The sequence below is a fragment of the Apteryx mantelli genome, chromosome 1, assembly GCF_036417845.1.
Source record: "Apteryx mantelli isolate bAptMan1 chromosome 1, bAptMan1.hap1, whole genome shotgun sequence".
NCBI lineage: Eukaryota > Metazoa > Chordata > Aves > Apterygiformes > Apterygidae > Apteryx > Apteryx mantelli.
In genome coordinates, this window is record NC_089978.1 from 151,453,310 (window position 1) to 151,476,375 (window position 23,066).

The 23,066-nt window shown below is 42.1% G+C and overlaps 1 protein-coding gene and 1 non-coding gene across 4 annotated transcripts in view; one reads left to right on the forward strand and one right to left on the reverse strand.

The window, feature by feature from the left end:
- Window positions 1–3,858: 3,858 nt before the first annotated feature.
- On the reverse strand, window positions 3,859–3,961 carry LOC136991188 (U6 spliceosomal RNA). The gene has a single exon (XR_010883232.1). It is a non-coding gene; the product is annotated as a U6 spliceosomal RNA (small nuclear RNA).
- Window positions 3,962–16,821: 12,860 nt separating this feature from the next.
- RERG (RAS like estrogen regulated growth inhibitor) overlaps window positions 16,822–23,066 on the forward strand; it is a 110,956-nt gene continuing 104,711 nt past the window's right edge. The window contains exons 1-2 of one of the 3 annotated variants that reach the window (XM_067306698.1): window positions 16,822–16,889; window positions 18,910–19,080. In XM_067306698.1, the coding sequence (XP_067162799.1) occupies window positions 19,020–19,080 (61 nt within the window). In that variant the 5' untranslated portion in view covers window positions 16,822–16,889; window positions 18,910–19,019. Of the gene's footprint in view, window positions 16,890–17,266; window positions 17,341–17,528; window positions 17,758–18,909; window positions 19,081–23,066 lie in introns of those variants that run through there. The other 2 variants (XM_067306689.1, XM_067306681.1) reach the window with 2 other exon arrangements.

The window sequence follows — 23,066 nt, forward strand, 5'->3', positions numbered from 1 at the left end:
AGAAATGCAAGCTGAGCTGACCACAGAATAGGTGTATACTAAGAATCAGTGAAAGATGTTGAGAGCATCTCATTGCAGTCTTCACAGAGGGCAGATCAGCAGAATCCCAAACAACTCAGTCAGCTCCAGCGCCGACACAAGTTCTCACCCAGCCTACCTGATCAGATGGGCGAGGATGTAAGAAGAAAGTCTTGCGCTAGACCTATGTGGATGGCTCTTGAGACCCATGAAGATCAGTGGCAGTGACTAATGCTAACTTAATACGTAACACTTCCCATCTTGCAGAAGATCAAGGGATTTTTTTGCTAAAGCAGCTAGATAATTTAGGAGAAAAAAAATCCAATTATATTTCATTTAGATGCTTTCTAAAACCATAAAGTTATCCCCTCATGATATACAATATCTGATGTCAAAGTAACTATTAACGACTGAAAAGTCTTCATTCAAAGAAATGCCCCCTCGGCATATGACCAAGATGTGCCTAGAGGTCATCCTTTGACTTGGTCTGACATTTTAATTTTGTTTTATAACAAAATAACAAGACTGGAAAGGCTGTGTTTTCCCATTCTGGGCCTTGGAGCATTGCACCCCAAAAAACCTGTTGGCCTACAGGTTTTCTCCGCACAAAGACAAGATGGAAGAAAGCCAATAAGTGCCTTGAGGAGCATCCTGTTAGCAGAGTCACCTCTTTCTCCACCAAAGAAGCCACAGCCTGAATGCCGATGCATGGAAGCTGAAGGGTAACTGCCTCTACACCCACGTGCTGGGATATTACAAGATACACATGGCTCCTGCCTGGCCAGGATACGCACTGCCTTTTGGTGGGAGCTAGGCAGTCTGCGATTGCTGGTGCGTGCTGGGGGCTTACCTTACCATGCATCAAAATATATCTGGACATGTGCTCAGACTGGGAAACTAAAAAGTATTCCCAGGTTCTGCAGTTAAGTGTAGCCTAATTCAAGCAGGCAGTAAATAATGTATCCGAAAAGGTATTTAGAAGCTTGAATTTCTATTTATGTTCTTTTAAGAACTGTAATTCAATATCTAATTTTCTTCTTGTTCTTTCCTACAGGTAAATGCTGTTGAACATTGCTGTGGTGCCTTTTACCAGGTGCAACTCTTACAAAGAAAGCTCCTGCCTTTCATACCAGCTGCAGTTTTCAAGTTGATTTAAATTTTCTCTCTGTTTGGAGGGTATTGTATTTTTACAGTCTTTTCTGTACAGATTCAGATCAAATATGTATTTTGTGTGCTCTATAAATATATTACACACAAAAAAAATGCAGAAAGGAAGGACTCAAACAGTAGGAAATGCTAGAATTAATCCGTTTATGAGCCTTCCTAATTCACCTTCATTGGGCGTATACTCAGTGATACATTACTTAATTATATGATGCAAACCATAATTTTCCCATAGGAACTCAGCCTTTTTCATCATGCCTCGCCCTTGAGGACTATGCCAGTGTGGCAGATAATCCAGCCAACTAGCACATTCTTCTCCACAACGTGATCCCGAAGTCATTAAGACTAATTAATGCCGTAAGTAATCAGTGAAATATGCCCGCTGCCAAAGAGCACCGCTCCAGGACTACAATTCATAGTCCGGGCAAAAGTGAGCTCTAACGGCCGACCACCACTAAGGAGCGGTGCAGTTGCAGAATAGCTAAATCAAGGTCAAAACTCAGCCCGTCTTCACAGCCTGCCTGCACCCGCACACCTCACCAGCCCAGCGGGGCTGAGGGGGTGGTGTGGGACCCTCTTCTTCATCCCTGCCCCTCTTCTGCACGGCACGAGGGACAACGGGGGCCAGCGCCAGCCGCATCCCCCAGCATCTCTGTCTTCATGAGACCAGTAGCTTGTGCAGGGAAAATGCTGCATGCAACAGCTGCTAGGCCCATGCGAGAGTCCCATAGTGAGGATAATATTATGGGTAAGTGCTCACTGGTATGAAGTAAAGAAAAGTTCAAAATCAGTGAATTATGAAGTCATGAGACTATGAGTACCACTGAAACCACCTGTGATGCTTGGCCTTGGAGCACCAATTTTCAGCACATTTCTACAATCTGTCCAAACCTGATACAAGAAACATATTCTTATGCTTAGAAATATGTTTTTAAGAAACATATTTTTATATTTTTTAAGGTAGAAATTTGCATAAAATACATTTGAGTAAAGAAGAGTAAAGAAGGGACACTACCAAAGTCCTATTACAAGACTCCTGAAGCATGCACATACCTATTTGCCCTTTGGAAAACAGAATTCCTCAGATAATCCATATATTGCCTTTCTCCAAGCAGTAACCTTTCAGTAACTTTAAAAGTTTCCTTAAAAAGTCAAGACTTTTTCTAGAGGAAAAATAACATGTTGATTCATTTGTGTGACTGAAATTGATTTTGTTTAGTGGATGTTTAAACAGGAAAGTACTGGAGACCTAATTTATATAATGAATAAAATCATTTTCCTTTTTTTCCACTTTGCCATGATGTACTTTTAGAGAAAGATTATAGTCATAAATTTATCAGCAATTCTTTTTCTTTAATTTAGCTTCAATAAATGTATTCTTGAAAAAATAATTTTACACATGCTGAAGTTTGAAGTAGTCTTAAAAATATTCTGAAAAAAATGCACATAATAGTCATCACTGAAAGTGTCTCACTGCTACCTGTTTGTTCATCATCTCTAAAAAATTCAGAACTGCAACAGTCGATACTTTATATACTATACAAAAACATATTATTCTAATATTTGGAAAACATCTGACTTCTCACATGTTCAAACATTTTAATGTTGACATCCTTGTCTTCAGAATAATCAAGAGGACAATAACTAGCCCTTTTTGAACAGTGCAGAAATGGAAAACTTCAGATGCATAAGGATATTTACCTATTTTGAAGGAACAGTGGCCAAAAGAAAAACATGTCCTTTTCAACCTATACTTTAATTGGTTTCCCAACTGAAAGAAGAGCTAGTCTGTTGTGGAAAGAACATGAAGCTTTAAGCCTAACATGACTAGACTGAACATTTTAACTGTGGGTGAATCTTGATAAACAATGCGTTATTTGGTACCAGGATCACATAACTTCTATGAATGGAGAATGCTGCAGCATACCTGCTTCTGTCACAAATGTCCTCCTGGTTTTGGTCTTTTATTTTATATTTCTTAGCTAAAAGAAAAACCAATACTTTTATTCCAAGAAGCTATGCTGCAATTATTTTTATCATCTTCTTCATTTATAGGCTATTGAATATCTTACAATCTATCATGAGCAATTGGTGGAAGTTTTTTTCTGCGTAAACAAAAGTAAGTCTTAGGGCAATTAGTGCTATCTTTAGAAATCTATGAAAAATATTTTTTCTACTCACGTCAGAAAGTGAGACCTCTTCTAATGTTACAATTATCACAGTTATGGAATATTACCATTATAGTTTTAACTCCTGTAGCCATGTAACATTATCAACAAAAACACATAAATGCACTGAAATACATAAAATTAACCCTTACACTACAGAATCATAGAATAATTGAGGTCAGACACATTCTCAGCAGGTCATCCAGCTCAGCCTTCTGCTAAAAGCAGGGTCAGCCCTGAATGCAGGCCTGGTCACCCACTGCTTTGTTCAGTCAGGTTTTGAAAGCTTGCAAGGACAGAGACTCCACAACCTCTCTGGGCAGCCAGTTCCAATATTTGACTGTCCTCAGGGTGAAAATTTTTTACTTATGTCGAGCCGGAAGCCTACAGCACCCAGAATTTCCAAGAGAGCTCTCATCCTAGTACTAACTGGGCCTAACCCCGCTTAGCTTCCAAGAGACAAGCTCCAGTGTGGACAAGTTCAGTTCAGGGTGGTGTGGCTGCAGGCCAAGACATGGAGCATTTCACACATTTGTGTCTCATCCTTGCACAGAGCCATGCTAATCTCTGTATTGTTCCTAGTTTAGTATACGTGCTGCTAAAATGAGCTAAAGCCAAAGCAATCACCTTATGTGCTCTGCACCCCCTGTATTATGGGCTGACAGACCCCAGATGCTGTGTCTTATTTAGGCCATGATAAATACAGAGGATAAAGTCACCACTACATACAAAAAGATCGAGTATACAGGTTAATCATATCATACAATAGACTAAACATTTGAGAAAAACACATATTTTCTGCATTTCAGTGATCATTACAATCATCTCTGTAAAAAACCTTAGAGACAAATGTAGGACTTTGGTTCTAAAGGTGCTGCTTAAATGTAAATACTGTTGTCTGAAACTAAGCACACAGGACTCCCAAACAAAAAGCCTCTGGTGAAATAGCTTTTAGTACATATAACTAGGACCCAGACACTGAAACTCTACTGTGAGCAAATGTTCCCAGTACTTCCTACAGATGCTCCCAAATCTCAGCCTGGGTCTAACTTGGGGTTTCAGAGTTCACATAGGAGACCAACACAACACCAACAGATTACAAAGAAGCCCTTAATGGCTTTTTTTTCTCCCTATGTACTGAATGAAAGTATCCAGAGAGCTTCGGTAAGACCTCAGTCTAGAAATTTCTTTACTGTGCCAGGAGCTGTCTGGCTATCAGATTTCAAACCCTTACACCACACACAGTATGCAATGTCCCTTTTCAGTCAATTTGCAGCTCATATGTAACAAGCATTTGCGGCTTAGGTAGCCCATAATAAATTTTTCCAGAAGTTTTCATTGCTACATACCATCTCCTTGCCTGGCTTACAAGTGCAAAGAGACCTGGGGGGTTATAAGTCTTAACAGGCAAAGGGATTAATTCCAGAGAGGTAATTTTAGGTAGGGTGGCTAATCATCTTGGCTCCCTTTGTAATCAGCAATAGAGAGAAGCTGCCGTTAAGAGTGATGTGAGCCAGAAGCCCAGCTCTGCAGGTCCTCTGAATTACCTGGAAGACGCCTTCATTTCCTCCACTGACAACAGTGGGTGCCCAAAAAGATGAGTCTCTTCCTAAAACGAATGCCCTGCCAAGTCTTAACAATGAACCCACATCCCTAAGTTTTGGGTTAAGTTTGCACTTCAGGGTGGGATTATTGTAAAACTGTTTTCTTCTCCTTTTTAATTGGGGTTAGATTTTGTTAAAAGGTTAGTTTTGTCCAACCTCAGTTACACACGGAAAACAAGATTTAATGAACAGCCACTGCTTAGCATTAGTGTTGCTCTGCAAAGTTTTGATCACTTAATACAGCCTTCCACTTATGTGAAAAATGAAGATAAGGAAGAAATGCCCCTTAAAATATAGGATGAGTGTTCAACCCTTGGCACAAATCAAAGAAACAAGGAACAAATTTGCACCCCATTAAAAAATTTTATGTGCATAAACTCTGCTATCTCATGAGCTCAGTAAGGTCCTCACATCACGTTATCTAAAAGCATTTTGATAGTTCAAAGCTGCACCTACACAAGGTTTCTTTAGTTATGATTCAGAAGCAGTTCACAAGCAATTAGCTGCTTTTAATTTCTTGATATCTTTGGTTACCAGCAACGTAACTGGTGTTTTAACAACACAGTAATGAGGCACCAAAGAGCAGATTACTTTGTCTCTTGAAAAGCAATCATTTTTATATTGCATTATTTTCAAAGGTTATTTTTGGTTTGTCTGGACATTCAGCAGAGTTTCAGTGCTTATGAAATTAATACAAGTCAGGAAAGAAGGTGGCTTAATGATGAAGATGGCAAAAAGCCATGGAATGCACATGTTGCTTGCTTTAAAAAAGACGTAAAAATGCATTCCTCTCACCATGGCATCCCCAGAAAGCCTAAAAGGGAAAATAATTTTGTTTCATTTGAGATTCAGCCTAGGAATTTAAATTTTTAAATACAGACAGCTAGTTTGTGCCTTTTAAGATCTGCTACCCTGAAACCCAAGTTAAATAGCTGTGTGCATCTGGAGATGGTTGTTATACTAAATGGCACTTGTGGTTGCTATGGCAGTAATAGTGGGGTTTAGCACTGAGGACAATAGTGGACCTCTTTAAAGCCAAACTGTCCCTCCTATTCCTGCTCAAGAGAAGGAGCAATCAAGCCCTTTATGTAGCAGATATAGGTGCAAATGATGATGGTGACTGCCTAAAGCATCAGCTCTCATAACAAAGCCAGGCAGATCATAGTTTGCAAATACCATGGTTAGGATATTTGTTTTAGATTGTAAAAGCTGGAGGAAGACAAACCAGGAGTTACGGGAGGCAAACAGACAAAGCTTCTTGGGTGAAAAGCTTGTAGGAATGACACATGAAGCTTTCTAGAATGCTTCTGTTGTGGTCAGGAAAACAAATCACTGTCCATAGACCAAAACTGTGTACAAGATGATACCACAAATATATGTTATTTTTATAGGTTTCCCATTGTCAGTGTAAACAATGAAAGCCACAAACCTGCCTGGTATGGCACATACATAAAACATGAATACCAAATTTTGAATTCTCTGAGAAAAGTCCTGCATCTCCATCCTTGGGGCAGTCACTTCCTTGGAGATTGCCTCAGAGGGATGGATCCTGAGAACTAAAACCTTGAAGCCTTCAGCTGGAAATAAGATTCACTTGACCAGAAGTGGATGGCTCCATTTGAGCTACCCAACTAAAACCATTTTACCATTAATGGGGGAAAAAAAAAAAAAGAGTGTTGCTAGACTCAATGCATCTCATTGCACCCAGAGTAGGTGTCTGGCTATAAAAGGAGGCAGGATGACTACGATCAATCTCCAGCTAGGTGAGAAGGGTTGCTGAAGTAGATTATAGTGGCAGTAAGTTGTTGGGTTGTATTGAAACACTGGTGTCTCTAAAGTCTGTCTTTGGAGACAGTCTATCTGTTTTTGGAGACAGATATCTAACAGGAGGAATGGCCTGCTAGAGGTAACTCCATGGATTGCAGAGGTTTAGACTAGTAGCTTAGACTAGATGCTTATTAGATGGCTAAAGTTAGGTGAAATAACATGCCCACTCCTTGCTGTTTTCAAGGGGATGCCATTAGTAGCAATGCCTAGAATGAAGACACTATCTGCAGACACTAATCCTAGCTGGGGACACGTTATCCCATGCTTGAGTAATTGGTTAGGTGCATATAATCATGTTTCATTGAGGCCTGACCGAATCATAAGAGAGAACAATACAAAGTATCCTGTAATTTTATTACAACTGAAAAATAGCTCTAGTATACTTATACAACTATCAGTAAATACAAAGCATTACAAACACACATCCACATCATATGCAGGATGGGTGGCATGGGCTACCTCAGTTTGGTTGCTTAATTGCAAATATGTAATATGGAACTAGTATTTGCAAAGTCACAAAGATCAATATTCTCTGAAAGTCAAACTGGTCTAAGATATGTTATGTTAAGCAACCACTAATTAAATCACTCAAAAGATGAATACCAATTCAATTATTAGTGATTTTAGACATTAGCTGGTGTTTTCAAAAGTAACTGACAATTCTGGGTGACTGATTTTCAGAAAATGTGCTTAGGAGTTCTTTATGAATATGACCTCTTAAAAACTTTCCAAGCAGATACCGAAAATTTGAAGCACAACTATCCGGTCATGTTTTTTACCAAAACTTTAAGGTAAGCAGATGATAAACTCTTATGTTGATACTGACATTTACAAGAACGTATGACGTGCTCATCAGTGTTACTTAAATAAAAAGAGCTATACTATGCTTTGTTTTGTGTATGGCAGTTTTAAATATGTTGACATCTCCCTGTTTTGTCTCAAGCACAGCTATGAGCTGCCATTTTGGTGTTGCAGTCCAGATACAGAACACTACAGAAAAGTCCTCAGTTTTCGTTCTTCACTACAAAGATTTCAGATTCTCTCTGTCCTTAAACAGATGTAAATAGAAATCATCTCAACTGAGGAAAAAATACTGTTCTTTGTGTTTAAGAACGCACGGTTAAAAATAAACTTAGCCAATCAGCCAAAATTATGTAAAAGTCTTATAACTAAGCTATTTCACTTAATATATTCTTTTTCAGTACCCATTTTGCACCTGTACACATGAAATGGCTGAACTACAACCTTCTGACATTAGAGAAAATGTGCTATTTCATTCCTTACGCAAAAGACTCAATCAAAAAAAGAATAAACAATGTACCATCGTACAGGATGTTCTTTAATCATGTGAGGATATTGCAGTTATGTTCATTGCTCTGAATTATAAGTTGCCTAGTTTTTTTCTGGATAAAGCCGAAATGGAAAAGGAATTAAACCAATTTTAAGTATTAGCTGTAAGTATTTCAAAATAAAGCATTTGCTTTTTTAATTTCTTGTCTTACTGAAGCATAAAACATTTTGTGAATTTTTTTTAAAGACATTATTATGATGGATGATACTGTGCTAATTAAGGGTATAGTACAGGCATTAGTAGATAGTGTTCCTCAAGAAGTACTCTTAATTATATTCCCACTAGAACAGTGGATGCTGAAATTATGAGCAGCTTAAATAAATCAGCTACTGCTTGGTTAGTTAATCTGCACAATAATGCTAAACCTGTTTTCAATGGGATTTATGTTTATATGAGAATGGGAAAAGCCTGAGTAAAGAACTAGAGACTGAACTTTTGGTATTTACTTCTGCTGTTTTAATCACTGTTGTCTTGTTGAATCCTTCAAGCTTTGGCTTCAGCTGAACGTACAGTCAATGGGAATTCAACATGTGCTTAAAGGATTTCTGAAATTACGGTATTAACAGTTGCTTTTGAAAATAAGTCCTTCTGGAGCGTCTCCACCTCACAGTACAATGTGCTGAGAACTTCATTTTTGTAATGCCTCTTTGTTAACTTTGCCTTCTGCGTGGTTGGAAGGTATCTCCAAATGGCTGTCTCATGCTGTCCTAACAAAGTTTTATGTTGCTTTGTTAATGACTTGTTTACAAAGGGTGCCTTACGGTCTTTGTTGTAAACTGAACATTTTTATGGCACACACAGTCTCAGAAACTAGTTCACAGAAACCTTGATAAGTAATATGATAACAGTAACTAGTATATAAAAGCTAGACTGATTAGCAGTAATGATTTCCAGATGAGGACGGATTACCCACCAGGGCAGTCATCTCATGTCCTACAGTTGTACGGCAGGACAGAAAAGCTCAGCGTCCGACACCAGCTCAGACTAGCTACTACGGTGCCTGAAAGACCTCATGTCCTTCACGAGCTGTGTCCTGAACAGAGAAAAGAGTCAGACACCGCTTGAATTCCTTCATCATCTTATACATAAAGAATTCAGGGATAGTTCCAAAAAAGTATTTAGATGACACTGACTTCGGAGGAGTCAATAATCTAAATAATCGGTGGTTTTTCTCTCCAAATATTGTAGTGAAAAGTGGCAGTATAAAATCCCAGTGTATCATTCTCCAGAGCAGTACCCTAGAGAAGGAATATAAAGGCACAGTTCAAGGCAAGATTAAATGGTTCAAGCAGATATGGGAGGACAGAAGAAATAGCTCAGCCCCGTAAGCTCGCAGGTCTCACTGATAGCAGATCATTCAGTCCCTGACAGAATAGCTTATCTACTACTTTTCCTTCAAGGTGTTTGTATGGCAGGTCACTATGACATTGATGTGAATTTGTGCAGAGGCCATTCCAGCTGCTGGGTGTTCAGATGTTCAAAAGTTAGTTCCTTATGTAAACATGCTCGCAATTTAAGGAGACAACTGTGCAGTGTAGATAGATGGAGAAGAAAGATTGTGAATATATTGCTTAACATGATAGGCAGTGGTGATAACATATTTGTAGACAAACCCTTGTCAAGTTGATTTTAGGACTTAAGGCATGGAGGAGTTTTACAGGCTAGATTTGAAGGAGGACAGTGAATTATCTTTATAGGAATTCCTCCTAGACGCAGCAGACAAGGAGGGAAGAAAGCACAATAGCACATTTCTGGAGATTTTATAAACATTTACAGATTTTTTAAACAAAATTACTGTCTGTTACACATAGGAATACAAATCAGTGGGAAACCAAGGAAATGATAATAAACTGGTTCTCCTGAAAAAAAAAAATCATTTTCTATTAATGGGATGGTCTGACCAACCTAAAAGGAAACATTTCAGTTCTGGATATCTGAGGAGAAGCTAAGAATACTACTATCATGGTGGCAATTTCCTCACTTCTTCCCCCTTTATCTTTACCCTATTAGCCAGTGTTAGCGATACAACATACCAAGTCAAATTTCCCACTTTCCTGAAGGGCTCTGAATCCAGCTCTCTGCAAACTCACAAGATAGTGCTCTATCCATGAAGACCACATTGTTTTGAGGCAGCACGCTCTCATTTTCTCATACTGATGTATGTAATTAAATATTCTTTGTGGCAAGGACTGCTACAGTTGTCTTCATCCTAGCCACAGGGCTAACGAGTTACCCGTTTCAGCTGTGTCTACCTCAGCTACATCTGAGAGTCAAGCAAGACAGACATGCAGGCTCCTCGACAGCAGCCTGTATCCAAATGTCTGGCTGTGCCCACTATTTCCACTGCATCTTGCTACACATGTTATCAGGCCATTTTAGGAAGGATCCAGGCTGAAATGTCTATCTGATATTGGCCACAGCGACATTACCACAAGGCAGCATGGTGTATGTATTGCCATGCAGTGCAAGCAAAGGCAGGCTAAAGAATAGCCCACATTTCAAGATTTCCCTTCCAGTGTATCCCTGAGCTCATTTAAACCCTACCTCTGAGAAAGGGCTAGCATTTGAACAGCCCAGTTAGGAAGCAAATTTAGATTTGAGTATGTGCAGATAAACAGACTCCTACTTAAAATCGAGGACAGCCTACTTGTTTCTTTTCTACAGCAAGAACAGAACTGTTTTATACAACATGAAACAGCTCCAGTGAAAGAAATGGGGTATATAGTCATATACATACATGAACTGTGGTAGCTAGGACAGTTCCCTGTGGTATGGCGTCCCCCATCAAATTCTCTTCTTGGCTTTAGCGTGGGAGTTGAAATCATGGCCTCCCACCTCTCAGGGAGTGTCATGACCACTAAAGTTATAAAGTTACAGGATATTTAAGGTAGTTGCTCCTCAATCTCATTTCTGGGAACAGGCCTACTTTTTATATAGCAGCTGAGCCACAGTACAAGTGAAGACCCCAGGGCTGATATCAAAACGCCCACTTGGGTCCAGTTCTTTGTACTAGGGATGTCCCACCCAGCTGCCACCAGCATTTTCTGCTGAAGGGTTGTTAGATATGGAGACAAACAAAGGAAGCAAATGAATCTGTATCTCCTACAATGTAGGTCTAAATATCCTCCAGAGCCCTAGCAGTCATTCAGTTTCTTGAGCATATTAACAATGGCAGCAATTTCCCCTTCCCATTCTCTTGATTAAACAGAGGGAAGGAGGTAGAAAAAAAGATGAGAGACAGAAAACTCCAGATGTTTTCGACATCAATATCTAGTTCCACCAGAGAATTTGAACACTGAAGCAATGATGAATTACAGTGGGGTATCTACAGCAATTCAGATTGCAGTCATAATACCATTGAGGAAGAATAAGGGCTAGCATTCATTAACATGAATAGCAAATGAATTAATGATAATTTCCACCAGTCCTTTCAAGAAACATGAATACATCTGTAAGAAATTAAGATGACACATCAGTGTAACTCATTCATTAATAGTCTGGTATTGCACATTTGTTGCAAAATTTGTTGCAACTGTTACCAGTGGTTTTTAATTCTATAACTGTATTTGATTAAAACCACCACACAAATCTTGCTATTAGAAGAGTACTAGCTAGTTTGGAGAATATTATGCAGATTATTTAATTATTGATCTAAACTTATTTCAGTGTAGAAGCTGGAATTCTTTGGGTTTAAAGCAAGTAAGTATTCATTTCAAATACGTGCAACAGAGTTACACTCACCCTGTGTTCTTTAAAGTTATACATCAGTTAGTTTTACATCAAGAAAAAACTATTAAAGGATCTCTCTGTGATCTGAGTGCATGTGGAGGGAGAAGCAACAACAGCAGAAAAGCAAGCCTTAAACAACGAGCAAGATCAATAATAAGGGACCAAACTGGATGGAGTCTGCAGTCGCTGCTGTAGTCCAGCGAGCGTGCAGTCACAGTGTGTCCATTTTTAAGGGCAGAATGTCAGGATACAACCTAGCCAGTGGCACAGTCGAAAAGAAACACAGATAAGCAGAATTTCTGCCCTTCTAATTTGGGCAGCATGAAGAGTACCCATTTGCCATGCGTTATAAAAGGTGCGTTTGTGCCTCGCTGCTCTACTCAGCGTAGCTCCTGCTGAGCCATGTCGCTGAACTTTGCACATGTAGCACCATTAAATATATCTGATAACAATCTGGCTACTGCAAGCAATCCAAGCTGTGTATTTATGTGTCTCTGTGCAAAAATGCCAGATGCATGCTTAGATAGCAGGCCTGCGTTAGGCCACAGAGGCATTTGCATGTGTGAGATCAGCAACATACTACCAAGCACATCCCACATTTACCTCCAGGGCTCTGTTTCGGCACCTCGTGAAGCCAAACTGAACAAAATGTTTTAGCGGTGCGATCCATGGCCGCCCTTCCTCCTCCTGGCTGGAGCACAAGTGTGAGTTGCTGGCGATAGGGCTGGCTGCTCTCCCCTTCCCTGCCCCGGGAGCGCAGGGAGCTGCAGCACCATTCACGGGTGACACGTGCTTCCCTGCTCGCCCGTTTGGCCCCTCTGCATGCCCGGGAAGGGAGAGGGAGAGGAGAGAGTGCCTGGCCCCAGCCGCTGTCCCTCAAATGAATGGCAACAAAATTCAGTCTCATTTATGTTGCTACAAAGCTCTGAGTCAGTTCTGGCTGTAACCTAAAATACGGCAACCTTATGTATCATCTCTGCACAGGCCTGTATTAATTTTCAGGGTATTCCATCACTACAGTGGTAGTTTTTTTTGTGGTATAGTCTTGGTGTTCACAAAATCAGGACTTGGCTTAGCAAAGGAGAATAACCCTCTGACCTATGGGTCTACCTGCACATACACAAGAAAACACAATAATACAGGGTGTGTAGGGATTAGGTACTCCCACGGATGCTTCCCTGCCAGGGGACCCACAGCTAGCACGGCGTCAAGTGATGCTCATAGGGAAGCTACAGCTTTCTTAGCTGCTCCATTAAGCCTGTCTAGGTAAAGTTAAACACAAACAAATGTATGCAAGATTGTGGCCTTATGTACTACACTATTAATAATCACCCATCAAATAATAAAGTCTGCATCTTAAAAAAATAGGTATTTGATTTTTCTCATATACAGTGGGAAAAAGGTTGAGAGAAATAAAGAAGTTATAAATCCTCAGATACAGTCAAGAAACACATTATTACCATCTCAGTTTCATGAGCCACAAGGAAAAATATGAGAAAATGTAATATTAATTCAAAACAGCAATACTTCATAATGACTACAACCCAAACTAACAGCAAAGTTTGTCTATAATTTAATGATAAAGTTAGCAATTCTTTTTTCATGGCGCTAGATTAGCATAACTGAACAGATTTATGTACGTTGCCTGGAGCCAACACAGAAACATTTGGAAGATATTCTGTCAAAATGAAGAAAACAATCAGAATGTTTCCCTGTGAACCTTTAGTAATAGCTACAAATATTTGCGTTAACGTGTTATTTATTCAGTAGTTTTTCTCCTAGTAACCAAGCAGCATCTCAGCCCTCAGGAGACTGCTGCAAGGAAGAGCTAAGGAGTGAACCGATGGGTCTCCGATGGGTGGCTGCTTGAGGTGGGCATCCAGCTCTGGCCCAGGTGTGCTCTGCTCTAGAGCAGGCATCTCTGCAGCTCCAGACTGCTCTTCTAAAGCATCAGCACAGATAATACAACATTTCCATTGCAGGCCTGCTGCACAAAGCCTGAGTTTACTAACCCGCTCCTTACAGCAGGGACCTTACCCAGAGAGTCTGTGTATCTCCGTCCATGCCACCACCACCATGATCGGCTCCACAGTTTGTAGATGCTTGGACTCACTTGCATAAAGGTACTTAGAAGATGAAATGCCACTGATTTCTATAGGACTTAGAGACTCCTAAATGACTTTGTAAAATCAGGTCTCTTGTCACCTTTTCCTCTTATCAGTCACATTAAACCCCATGCCCAAAGCCTGTTTTGGAAGTTCTTGAAACCTGCAACATTGTCATCTATGATGGAATTTCCAGCATTGGAAAAAAAATACCACAGTTTCAGCAGTCCTTTACAGTTTATAATACTGCTTCACACATTAGCTGTCAGGCCTGCAATATCACACCAGTCTCTTCTCCTACAGTTCAGGAAGCAAATGCCATTGGCTTTCACAACAGAAACATCTCCAGAAAAGATACCAGAAATGACCAGAAATGAAAGTAATAAGCTAGTAGAAATGTCTGCTGGCGAACAGGTGCCACCCCCCAGACCAGACAGAAAGAACATGCTGGACTTTGGCAACTTAGATATCTTATTAAGCTAGTAAAGTATTATTTAATTGCACTTACACTTGTGAGTCTTTCTAAAATACTTCTTCACAACTGCTAGGATGCATCTCTTCAATGACCTTGAAGCAGTGTTTTGGTTTGACTTAAGAATGTGTGGCTTCATCTGCAGTTCAGGTTGTTCGGCCTCCTATTTCATTATCTGCTCTTCGGTCATTAGGGTCACTGGTGAACAGAGGCAGTCTGAAGCTCTGACTTGCTGATATTGGCTGACCGCAGGTCTTTACCAGACTTGTAAACAAGCCCAGGTTCTTGCTCTGGGTCCAGCACCAGGAAGCTTCCAGAGGAAAAGGGATACAGACAGGTGTGGATAACAGGGAAATAAGGCAGCTGTTGCATCACTAGGTGCAGGCCCATGTTACAGACCCCACTGCAACTGCAGAGCTGTGGACCTGCTGTCACAGGTTGCTTGCTCTGCCCTGCCGGGAGGCTCCAAGTTGCCGCTAGGAGAGACTGAAGGCACAGGTAAAGTCACCAATAACCTTGGGCAGACATGCTTCACTGCTTTGATGCTGAAAAAAGGAGCCTGTAAAAGGAGTGAGTTCCTTTCAGCTCCACTGCAACCACTAATTTCCATAACCCAGCTACCCTCTTATGCTGTGACTGCTTCAATTCCTGGTCACACAAGGGTAATATTTATAAATGTACCACAGTCCCTTTTTCAAAAATGAATTAAGGCTACGCAACACTCACCAGAGGTGCAATGGACAAGAGCAGAGGCACAAATCTAAGATGCATGCAGCTGCCGGAGCAGTGATGGGCAGTGGGGCGCTCCTGGCTTCTCTGAGTCAGGCTGAAATTGGACCCTGACAGCACACACACTGTGCAGTATCTGACTGCTGGCACCTTCAGCTTTGCTCCCTTTCTCTTGAGTTTTTGTATGATGGAAGGGCAGAAATGGGATGTGGCAGTCAGTCATGCGATGCTCTTCACAAGGGACAGGCTTGGTCTCATTTCCCATGCCAGGATAATACCCATGTTTTAGGATCAGCACAAGTGGGAAAGCCATTGCCGATGACAAAGCAAGGTGGTCCTTGGTCTGTAGGAAAAAGCTTTCAAAGTCTATTTTGGGAAAAAGAAAAACAAAACCAAAAAACCCCACGCACATCAGCATTATGTACAAGCAGCACAATGAGTACAGAGAAAGCACACTACAACTGAAGCAGTCCTGGACCAGGCCAGTGGGTCTCATAACAGGCTAAAACCTTTTGCCTGTGTTCATGATTAGTATTTACTAAATTCTTATGCCCTGATACCGATAAGAGACTCCATCACAAGCAGACTGCACAGAGACTAGGATTTTTAATAACCAATAAATTACCTACTGCTTTGGAAAAGCCAGTTATCGTATTTAATTTGACAGGCCCATGCAGGTGAATTCCATAGACACAAAACAAATGTCAGGCCTCGAGACTAACACACATTTCCCCAGATGCAAAATAGACACTCACCAGTTGTTCTCTTAGGAGGATGGAAAAAGCTAATCCTTCTAAATTATGTAAACCAAACAAAGAGGGTAGGCTTAAAGCCTCAGCATTTATTTTTAAGAAGTAAAGCATAAACCACACTATTACTTTCACATCTGCCTTCTAATTTTTTGCCTTTAAATGATATGCAGTACAACTATTTTAAGATCTGCTCCTGAGGGCCTGCAGCTGGCACAGCACGCAGGGAATAGTAGGTTCTCATTTCTCCTCAGGACTGACTTGTGAACAGCCCAGCCTCCCTTACGGTTATCATATTCTTGTGGAGAGACTTGGATCATGGAGGAACTTTTCTGATCCAAGTTCTACTTAATTTTGCATCAAGAAGGACACTGAGCCATTTCTTTTACTCATATTGCATCTCAGTCATCTCTGGGCTGGAAGAGAAACAGAGGAGGAACATCCACTGAACTTGAAGTGCTTTTGAGCCCTGTTTCACATCTGTTACTAATGTGTCTTTACATTACCAGATAGTTTAATAAACAAGGAAGTAAGAGTTGTCCGCTGAAGGTGGTCCTACCATTTCAGAGTTTTATTCCTGGCTCTGATGCTAGCCTCTTGGATGGACTCAAGCAATTACATGGTTCATTTTCCCCATTTGCAACATGAAATAACACTTTCCTTTGCTGTAACCCATGTTGGGAAACCTAACGAGCGCCGTGTAAAACATCGGTGCTACTAGATAATGGCATGATGAAACAGCCACATTACCGTTGCTATGCTGTTAGCCTTGTAAGGACAAGGAGAGACTCTGACATTTTATAGAGTTACACAGTGCGTGGGGTGGTATCGGCGAACAGCACTAAGGGAAGGGAAGGGAGTACCTGAGATGCTGAGTTGAACTGCAGGGCAGCCGCTGGCCGAGCCTGCTAGCAAGGCGCAGCGCTTCATGCTGCCGATGCTCAGTCAGAAATGATGACAGGCACTGTCCCGTGTAAGTACAGGCTGCATCTAAGTCAAGCACGCCAAAATTACAGGATTTAGCGTATTCTTTTCGGAGACGGGGCACGGCACCGGGGGACGCTTCCCGCAGAGCGGGAGCGGCGGCCCCTCGCTCACCTTCCGCGCCGCGCCGCGCCGGGGAGGAGGGGCTTGGGAGCGGCGGGGGGCTCTCGCCGCTTCCTGCCGCCAAGGCGCCGCGGGCGTGGAGCGGCGCGGAGCGCTCGGCCCCGGCCCCTCCGCCGCGCCGCGCCCGGCGGCCCGCAGGGGGCGCCCCCGCGCTGCGTCGCGCTGCAGCGCACCGCACCGCACCGCGTCGCGCCGCGGGAGCTGCCGCCGGGACGCGCCGCTCCGCTCCGCGCCGCGCCGGGGCCGCGACTGCGCCTCCGTCGCCGAGCGCCGCGGCGGAGCCCGGGCCCCGCGCGCTGCCGGCCGGGCGCGGGGAGGTGAGCGCGGGGCGGGCGGCGCGGAGCCGGGCGGCCGCGGGGCTGCTCCTCCGCGGGCGCGGGGAGGGGGCCGAATGGGAAGGCGCGGGGGGCGCGGAGGGGAGCGGCCGCCGGCGCCTCCCCCGCCGCGGTGGGCGGCACCTGCCGGGGCGCCGCCGGGGGAGCGGAGCCCGTGCGAATCCCTCCGTATATACATATATATAGGCGGCATCTCCGCCCGGCTCCGCGGGCGCGGAGGGGAGGTGTCGGTGCAGCCGGCGCCGCCGGGTTCGCTGCCGGCCGGCCAGCCGCGCCGCGCCGCCTCGGTGGGTTGCAGACGGGAGGCAGCAGTGGGCTTTCTTCGGAGGGAGATGCTGGTGACCCCCGCTAGATGAAACCGCTCCTAAAACCCTTGGCATTTCTAGCTGTTCGCGCAAGGTGAGTGGGATCTGATATTCCTTATACAAAATAAGCCAGGAGATCATAAAGATCTCGGAGGTATATTAGTAACCCTTCACTACAGAAGATCTGGTTACTCTTGTTACAGCATATCTTTCTACAGAGAAAATCCCTGAGCTTTTGTTTTAAGAAACGTTTGAAATGTATTTTGCTGTAGAGCAGGCAATAATGACCCAGGAGTTCATGTGTCAGTGTTAGAATTTGTGATTGAAGTGGACATTTTAGGACAATGGCAAACCTTCATAACAGGTAGTATTCACAAGTAAAGTTCTACCCTTTTTTAAACAGAGACTAAATTTTTGAGGTTTTACTCAGGACTAAGGATTATCATCATCATCACAGTTGTCATTTTTCACCCAGGATCTTAAAGCATTTTACAAAGGCAAGCAATATTATAGTTTACTGTCTGGGTAGAGAAATCAAGGCATGGAAGTGTTAAGTGGCTTGTTCAAGGTCATGCAGCAAAGCTGTGAATATAGATAATTCCCATGTGGCCTGTTAAAACTGCATCGCCAGAAAGTCTGGCATCCTTTTCTAACATCATGCTTTGCTGGATGCTTATATATGTATGAGCTGAGGCAGCTTAAACAAGGAGGACTAGAGAACTTTTAGGTACAGATTTTTTTTAGCAGTATGGGCAAGGTATGAGTGCTTAGAGATTTTTAAGCAACTGCAGCTGTGTAATTGAGACGTTTCTGGAATTGAATGACTTGGGGAAAGATCTGCTATGTGCAGGCATTATTATTGAATAGTCGTGGCTTTTAAATACATTCTGCAAAAACTAATACATCAAAGTTAAGGCAAAGATAGTAAATATAAGTAATCCCAGCTTAAAGAAAAAAAAAAGCAGGATAAGGAACCTTATATAGAGCTGTGCGACAAGTACTTTGGGTTATTGAGGAAGTACCTTTTTCAGTGTTACAGTGCCAGGGTGAAAGTAACAGCAAGAGCTAGAAAGCTTAAGATACATTTTGCCTGAACAGTGCCAAATGTGTCAGTGGTGTTATGGCAATGTTTAAAGCTGGAGCGTAGCATCAATTATGCCTATTTTAAAATAAATAAATAAATAAAAAGCATTTTAAGGGAGAGCCTGGCTACTTGCTGCTCCATCCTCGTGGTGTTCTTCCCTAGGCTCTGGATTGACATCACAATGACACAGTGAAGCCAAAGACAGGAGCTGGGAACTGTTCTGCCTCAGTCTTGATAAGCCCGTGAATTTGTTGACACTCCATTCCTGCAGCATGGCTAAGAGCACAGAAGTGAAGCTGGCGATCTTTGGTCGAGCTGGCGTGGGCAAGTCAGGTATGTTTGTTGGCTGATTCTTCTTCTGCTTGTCATCAGGTAACTTCTTGCTCCCTCTGTGCAGCACTGCCCAGATAAACTCCTTGTGCGAAAGGGCAGCTGGGACTTTATTCCTGTCAAAGAGGACAGGATAAGGCCAGGAGCTCTCTATTCCTTTTTTTCCACACTATTTTCTCCAGGTTCTCCAAAATAAATGGACTTACTGCTTTAAAAAAAAAAAAAAAAAAAAAAAAAACCCTCCCCCGACTCAGTCACACTTCTCATGAAGTTAGTGACAGGATTCCTCTTGTCTTCCCTTGGAACAGACAGAATTAGTGTTATTTAATTTGTCCCTTCATAGCTTGTGCTAGATTGAGGTATTTATATGATGTTTTTTCCGTATACCTCTAAGAGCAGATCCTATGTTAAATATTGGACTTACTCTGGTAAGTACTGATAGCTGTAATGGTTGACTTCAATGGGAAATTTTAGGCTCGGCAATGCAAAGGATTTTTACTCTCAGTGTTCTCTTGGATTTTTCTATTTACCAGGAAACTAGGAAAATTTAGGATGTGTAAGGTTTGCATTTAGAGAGATCTTTTGAGAAATAAATGCGGTCTGGTAAGTTCATATAGTAGAAACACAAGGGGGAGGCATAAATGTTAAAAATCCATTTCCATAAGCAGCCTATCTGTTGGTCAGATAAATGAGCACAGTGTGAGGGATGCAGGCTCTCTCAAGTAGCTCTGTGGTGCAGCACAAACATGACAACTCAAGGGCCATCATAATATGTCCTTGTACCATAAGAATGGGGAATTAAGGAGATTCAGTCAAATCACGCTCCTGTGCCAGTTTGGAATTGTGAGATACCTTTATTTTAAGGAAGCCTGTGTGACATAAGCCAGGGGGTAGAACTTACTTTTAAGAGCACTAGGCTAGACTCTCAGCTGCTGTCAACCAGATCAGTTTTCCTGAAGTCACTTTTATATTAAAAGTGCCAAGGTTCTGGCCCATAAATGGCTGTTATTGTTGTTTAGCTAACTTTGGAACCAGTTACTTCCTGGGTAAACATACTTTTATAAATATCTTACCAGAAACTGTCAGTGAAGTAGCTCTGTTAGCCTTCAGGAAAAAAGGTGTATGTGATGCAGATGTCATTAGAGGTTATACCGTTTATACAAAGACAATGCAAATTAAGTTCCATCTTTTTGAATAAAATACCTGAGGGAATGCTGTTAGTATACTCGTAAAGTTTAAACTGTTTCTTCTCTCCTATTGCCCTCTCACCTCCCATGCCCTGTTCCCAGATATCTTATTACCTGGAAATGTGTTAATAAATCTACTTCTGTATTTCACCATTTCCTCCAACTTTAGCAAGTAACTTTAGTGGTTCTCCTTTTGGTTGGTCTCACATTCTGTTGATGGTTTCTGTGGTTGTCCAGTCTTTTGGCTGGGTTCGAAACAGTGTAGGGGGATGTTGAAACACCTGCAGTAAAAATGACACAATGAAAGACTCCCCCTGCCCCAATATTTCTAATCACCTGAGGCCTTATATTTAAAAATATAAAACCACCAGTTAAGTGCTCAATTAAAATGGCTTGCCAGCGCAGGATCAATGAGAGTCCTTTTTACCTGTTGCATCCTTTTTGTAGCTTTCACTACACTAAAACTTATGGTGATAATTTCTTCTTGTAGTCTTGGATCTGGGTGGGAGATCATTTTAATGAAAAGCCAAGGAGAGGATCCTAGTCCTTCAGAGTCCCTTTTCTTTTATTTTGGGGCGGGGGGAAGGGATGCATGGGAATATTGCATAAAATGTCCCCTCTTTTTGATTGATTGTGACCAGGCATGTGAATCTGTGTGGAAACAAAGGTTCAAATAAGTAGGCAGCGCAAAAGGTGAATTTAAGGGGGTGAAAGGACTCCCAGTTATTATCAGCCACCTCCACAGAGCAGCAGCTGCCTCCCAGAATTACCATCTTGCTTTTGGAAAACCCTCTTGTATGTTCCTATGAAAAGTTCCAGTTTCAACAACGCAGTCAATGACACAGAAATAAAAGGAAAGGGGGTCAGAAAATACGTAATTGCCTGTAGCCCACAGTAGCAATAGTGGAAGTGCCGTTACACATTTGCTAAAAGCAGAGCTGGACACAAAATAATCTCCAGGTAGCTGGATTTTGTGGATAAGTACCACACTAGATTAGTGTTGATAATGGGTTTTTAGAGAGAGTGCCCATGTAATTTTCTATCACAGTGTGACCAGTTTGTCATATGCTGCTGATACAGGATCCTCTGACCATATATTGTGAGAGTAGGCTTGGCCAGACAGCTAGAAGATAAGCCAGACTCTAGGAGCAAGAATGCAAGGCAGAGTGCTGGAGCGGACTAGATACATATGAAGAAAAGGAGATACTGAGTGATAAATAAGGCCACTGTAATTGCCAGAAAGTCATGCCAAAATATGGTCACTGGTTTGCTTTCTTGGCTCATCTTCATTTGCTGAGGAAGAGCCAGACATTAGGTTCTTAATCTTTAAGTGACTTCAGCACCTCAAAGCATCTGTGAAGTTACAGGCACATACTGTAATATCCTGGAAAGTGTCCTCTTCCTATTGCTGACCAGCACTTTGGATCAGTGAATGAAGCACTGAAGAAGGATATGTTGTGCTGGGACAGGACATTTGGAGAATTATAGCTGTCCCCCACACACCATGAAAGTGGATTTTTGCTGCTACTCTTTAACCATTTATTTTTACCATTACTGAGAGCTGATTAACAACCTAATCTTGTCATTAATGCTAGACATCTGTTTAACTGGGTGCAAGACTCCTTGCTCTACTAAGTAGTCCCTTCTCATTAATCCAAACCTCTCTCAAACCTGAGATGGAAAACCATAACACTGTTCACAAGTCAGAATAGTGACAGCCTCTCAGAGAAGAGTCAAAGCCAGGGAAAACAAAACTTTTCTCTACTTTCTAACTGCTTATCAGGTTTCTGTGGTTCAAAGGCTTAAGAAGCAAACATGCAGGTATAGCAAATCTGAGTGTCAGCTTTCTGCTCATCCCCTTCCTTGCCTCTCCCCTGTTTTCCAGCTTCCCCTCTCTGTTGGAGCAGGCCAGCAGAATTGCTAGTTGACTCACCTGTCCTGTTTTTGCCTAATGTAGACCTAAACCTTTCAAATAGAAAAAAAGGAGCAAACCAACTCAAAAAGGTGCAATTAAGAGTTGCTTCAGGCGCTTGCTTCAGAATTACACTGAGCAGTAAATCACTGGCTACCTCCACTTTCTCTTGAGCAAGCTCATCAGGTACAAGCATCCTAACCCACTCCTGCACAGCAGACTGGATGCTCCATTCTTCTGGTCCTTATTGTATAAACATTGCATAAACATTGCTTTAAACCAGCTGAAAAAAAACAGATGAGCTCTGCCTGAGCCAAGGAGCACTTTGCTGCTGCTTCACTCGGGAAAAAGAAGAGGTGTTACATTGGTGGGAAGAGATGTTGCTGAGCCCTACTCTAGACAGCAGGGCTGCACATCCTAATTTGAGCTAAAGTCAAGCAGCACTGAGGGGGGGGAGAGCCTTCGAAGTCCTATTCTTTATGTTCAAGAGGAGCTTGGAGGGAGTGGAGAATTAAAATACTCAAATTACTTACACAATGCTGTTTAATTTGCTCTTCAGTTGGAATCCTACAGCTTCATTCCTATGGTAACAAAAGCTAGGATTTCCTAAATAGCTCTTTTTAGAAATACAGTAGTAACAATTAATAAAGACTTCAAGGCCTCATTTTCCCATGCCATCACAAGGTACATAATGTGCCCAGAAAGCTAAAGAAGAGTGAAAATGCGTGAACCAGAAGGAGAAAAGAAGGGCATGTACTGGATAGCACTGCATGGCTGATGTTTTTCCAACTCGTAACTCAGTTGACTATGAATGCTCAAAATACCTCTGCCTTTATATTTTGGCCAAAAAAGAGAATGTCCAGCTGTGGCCTGTGCTATCCAACCTGCCT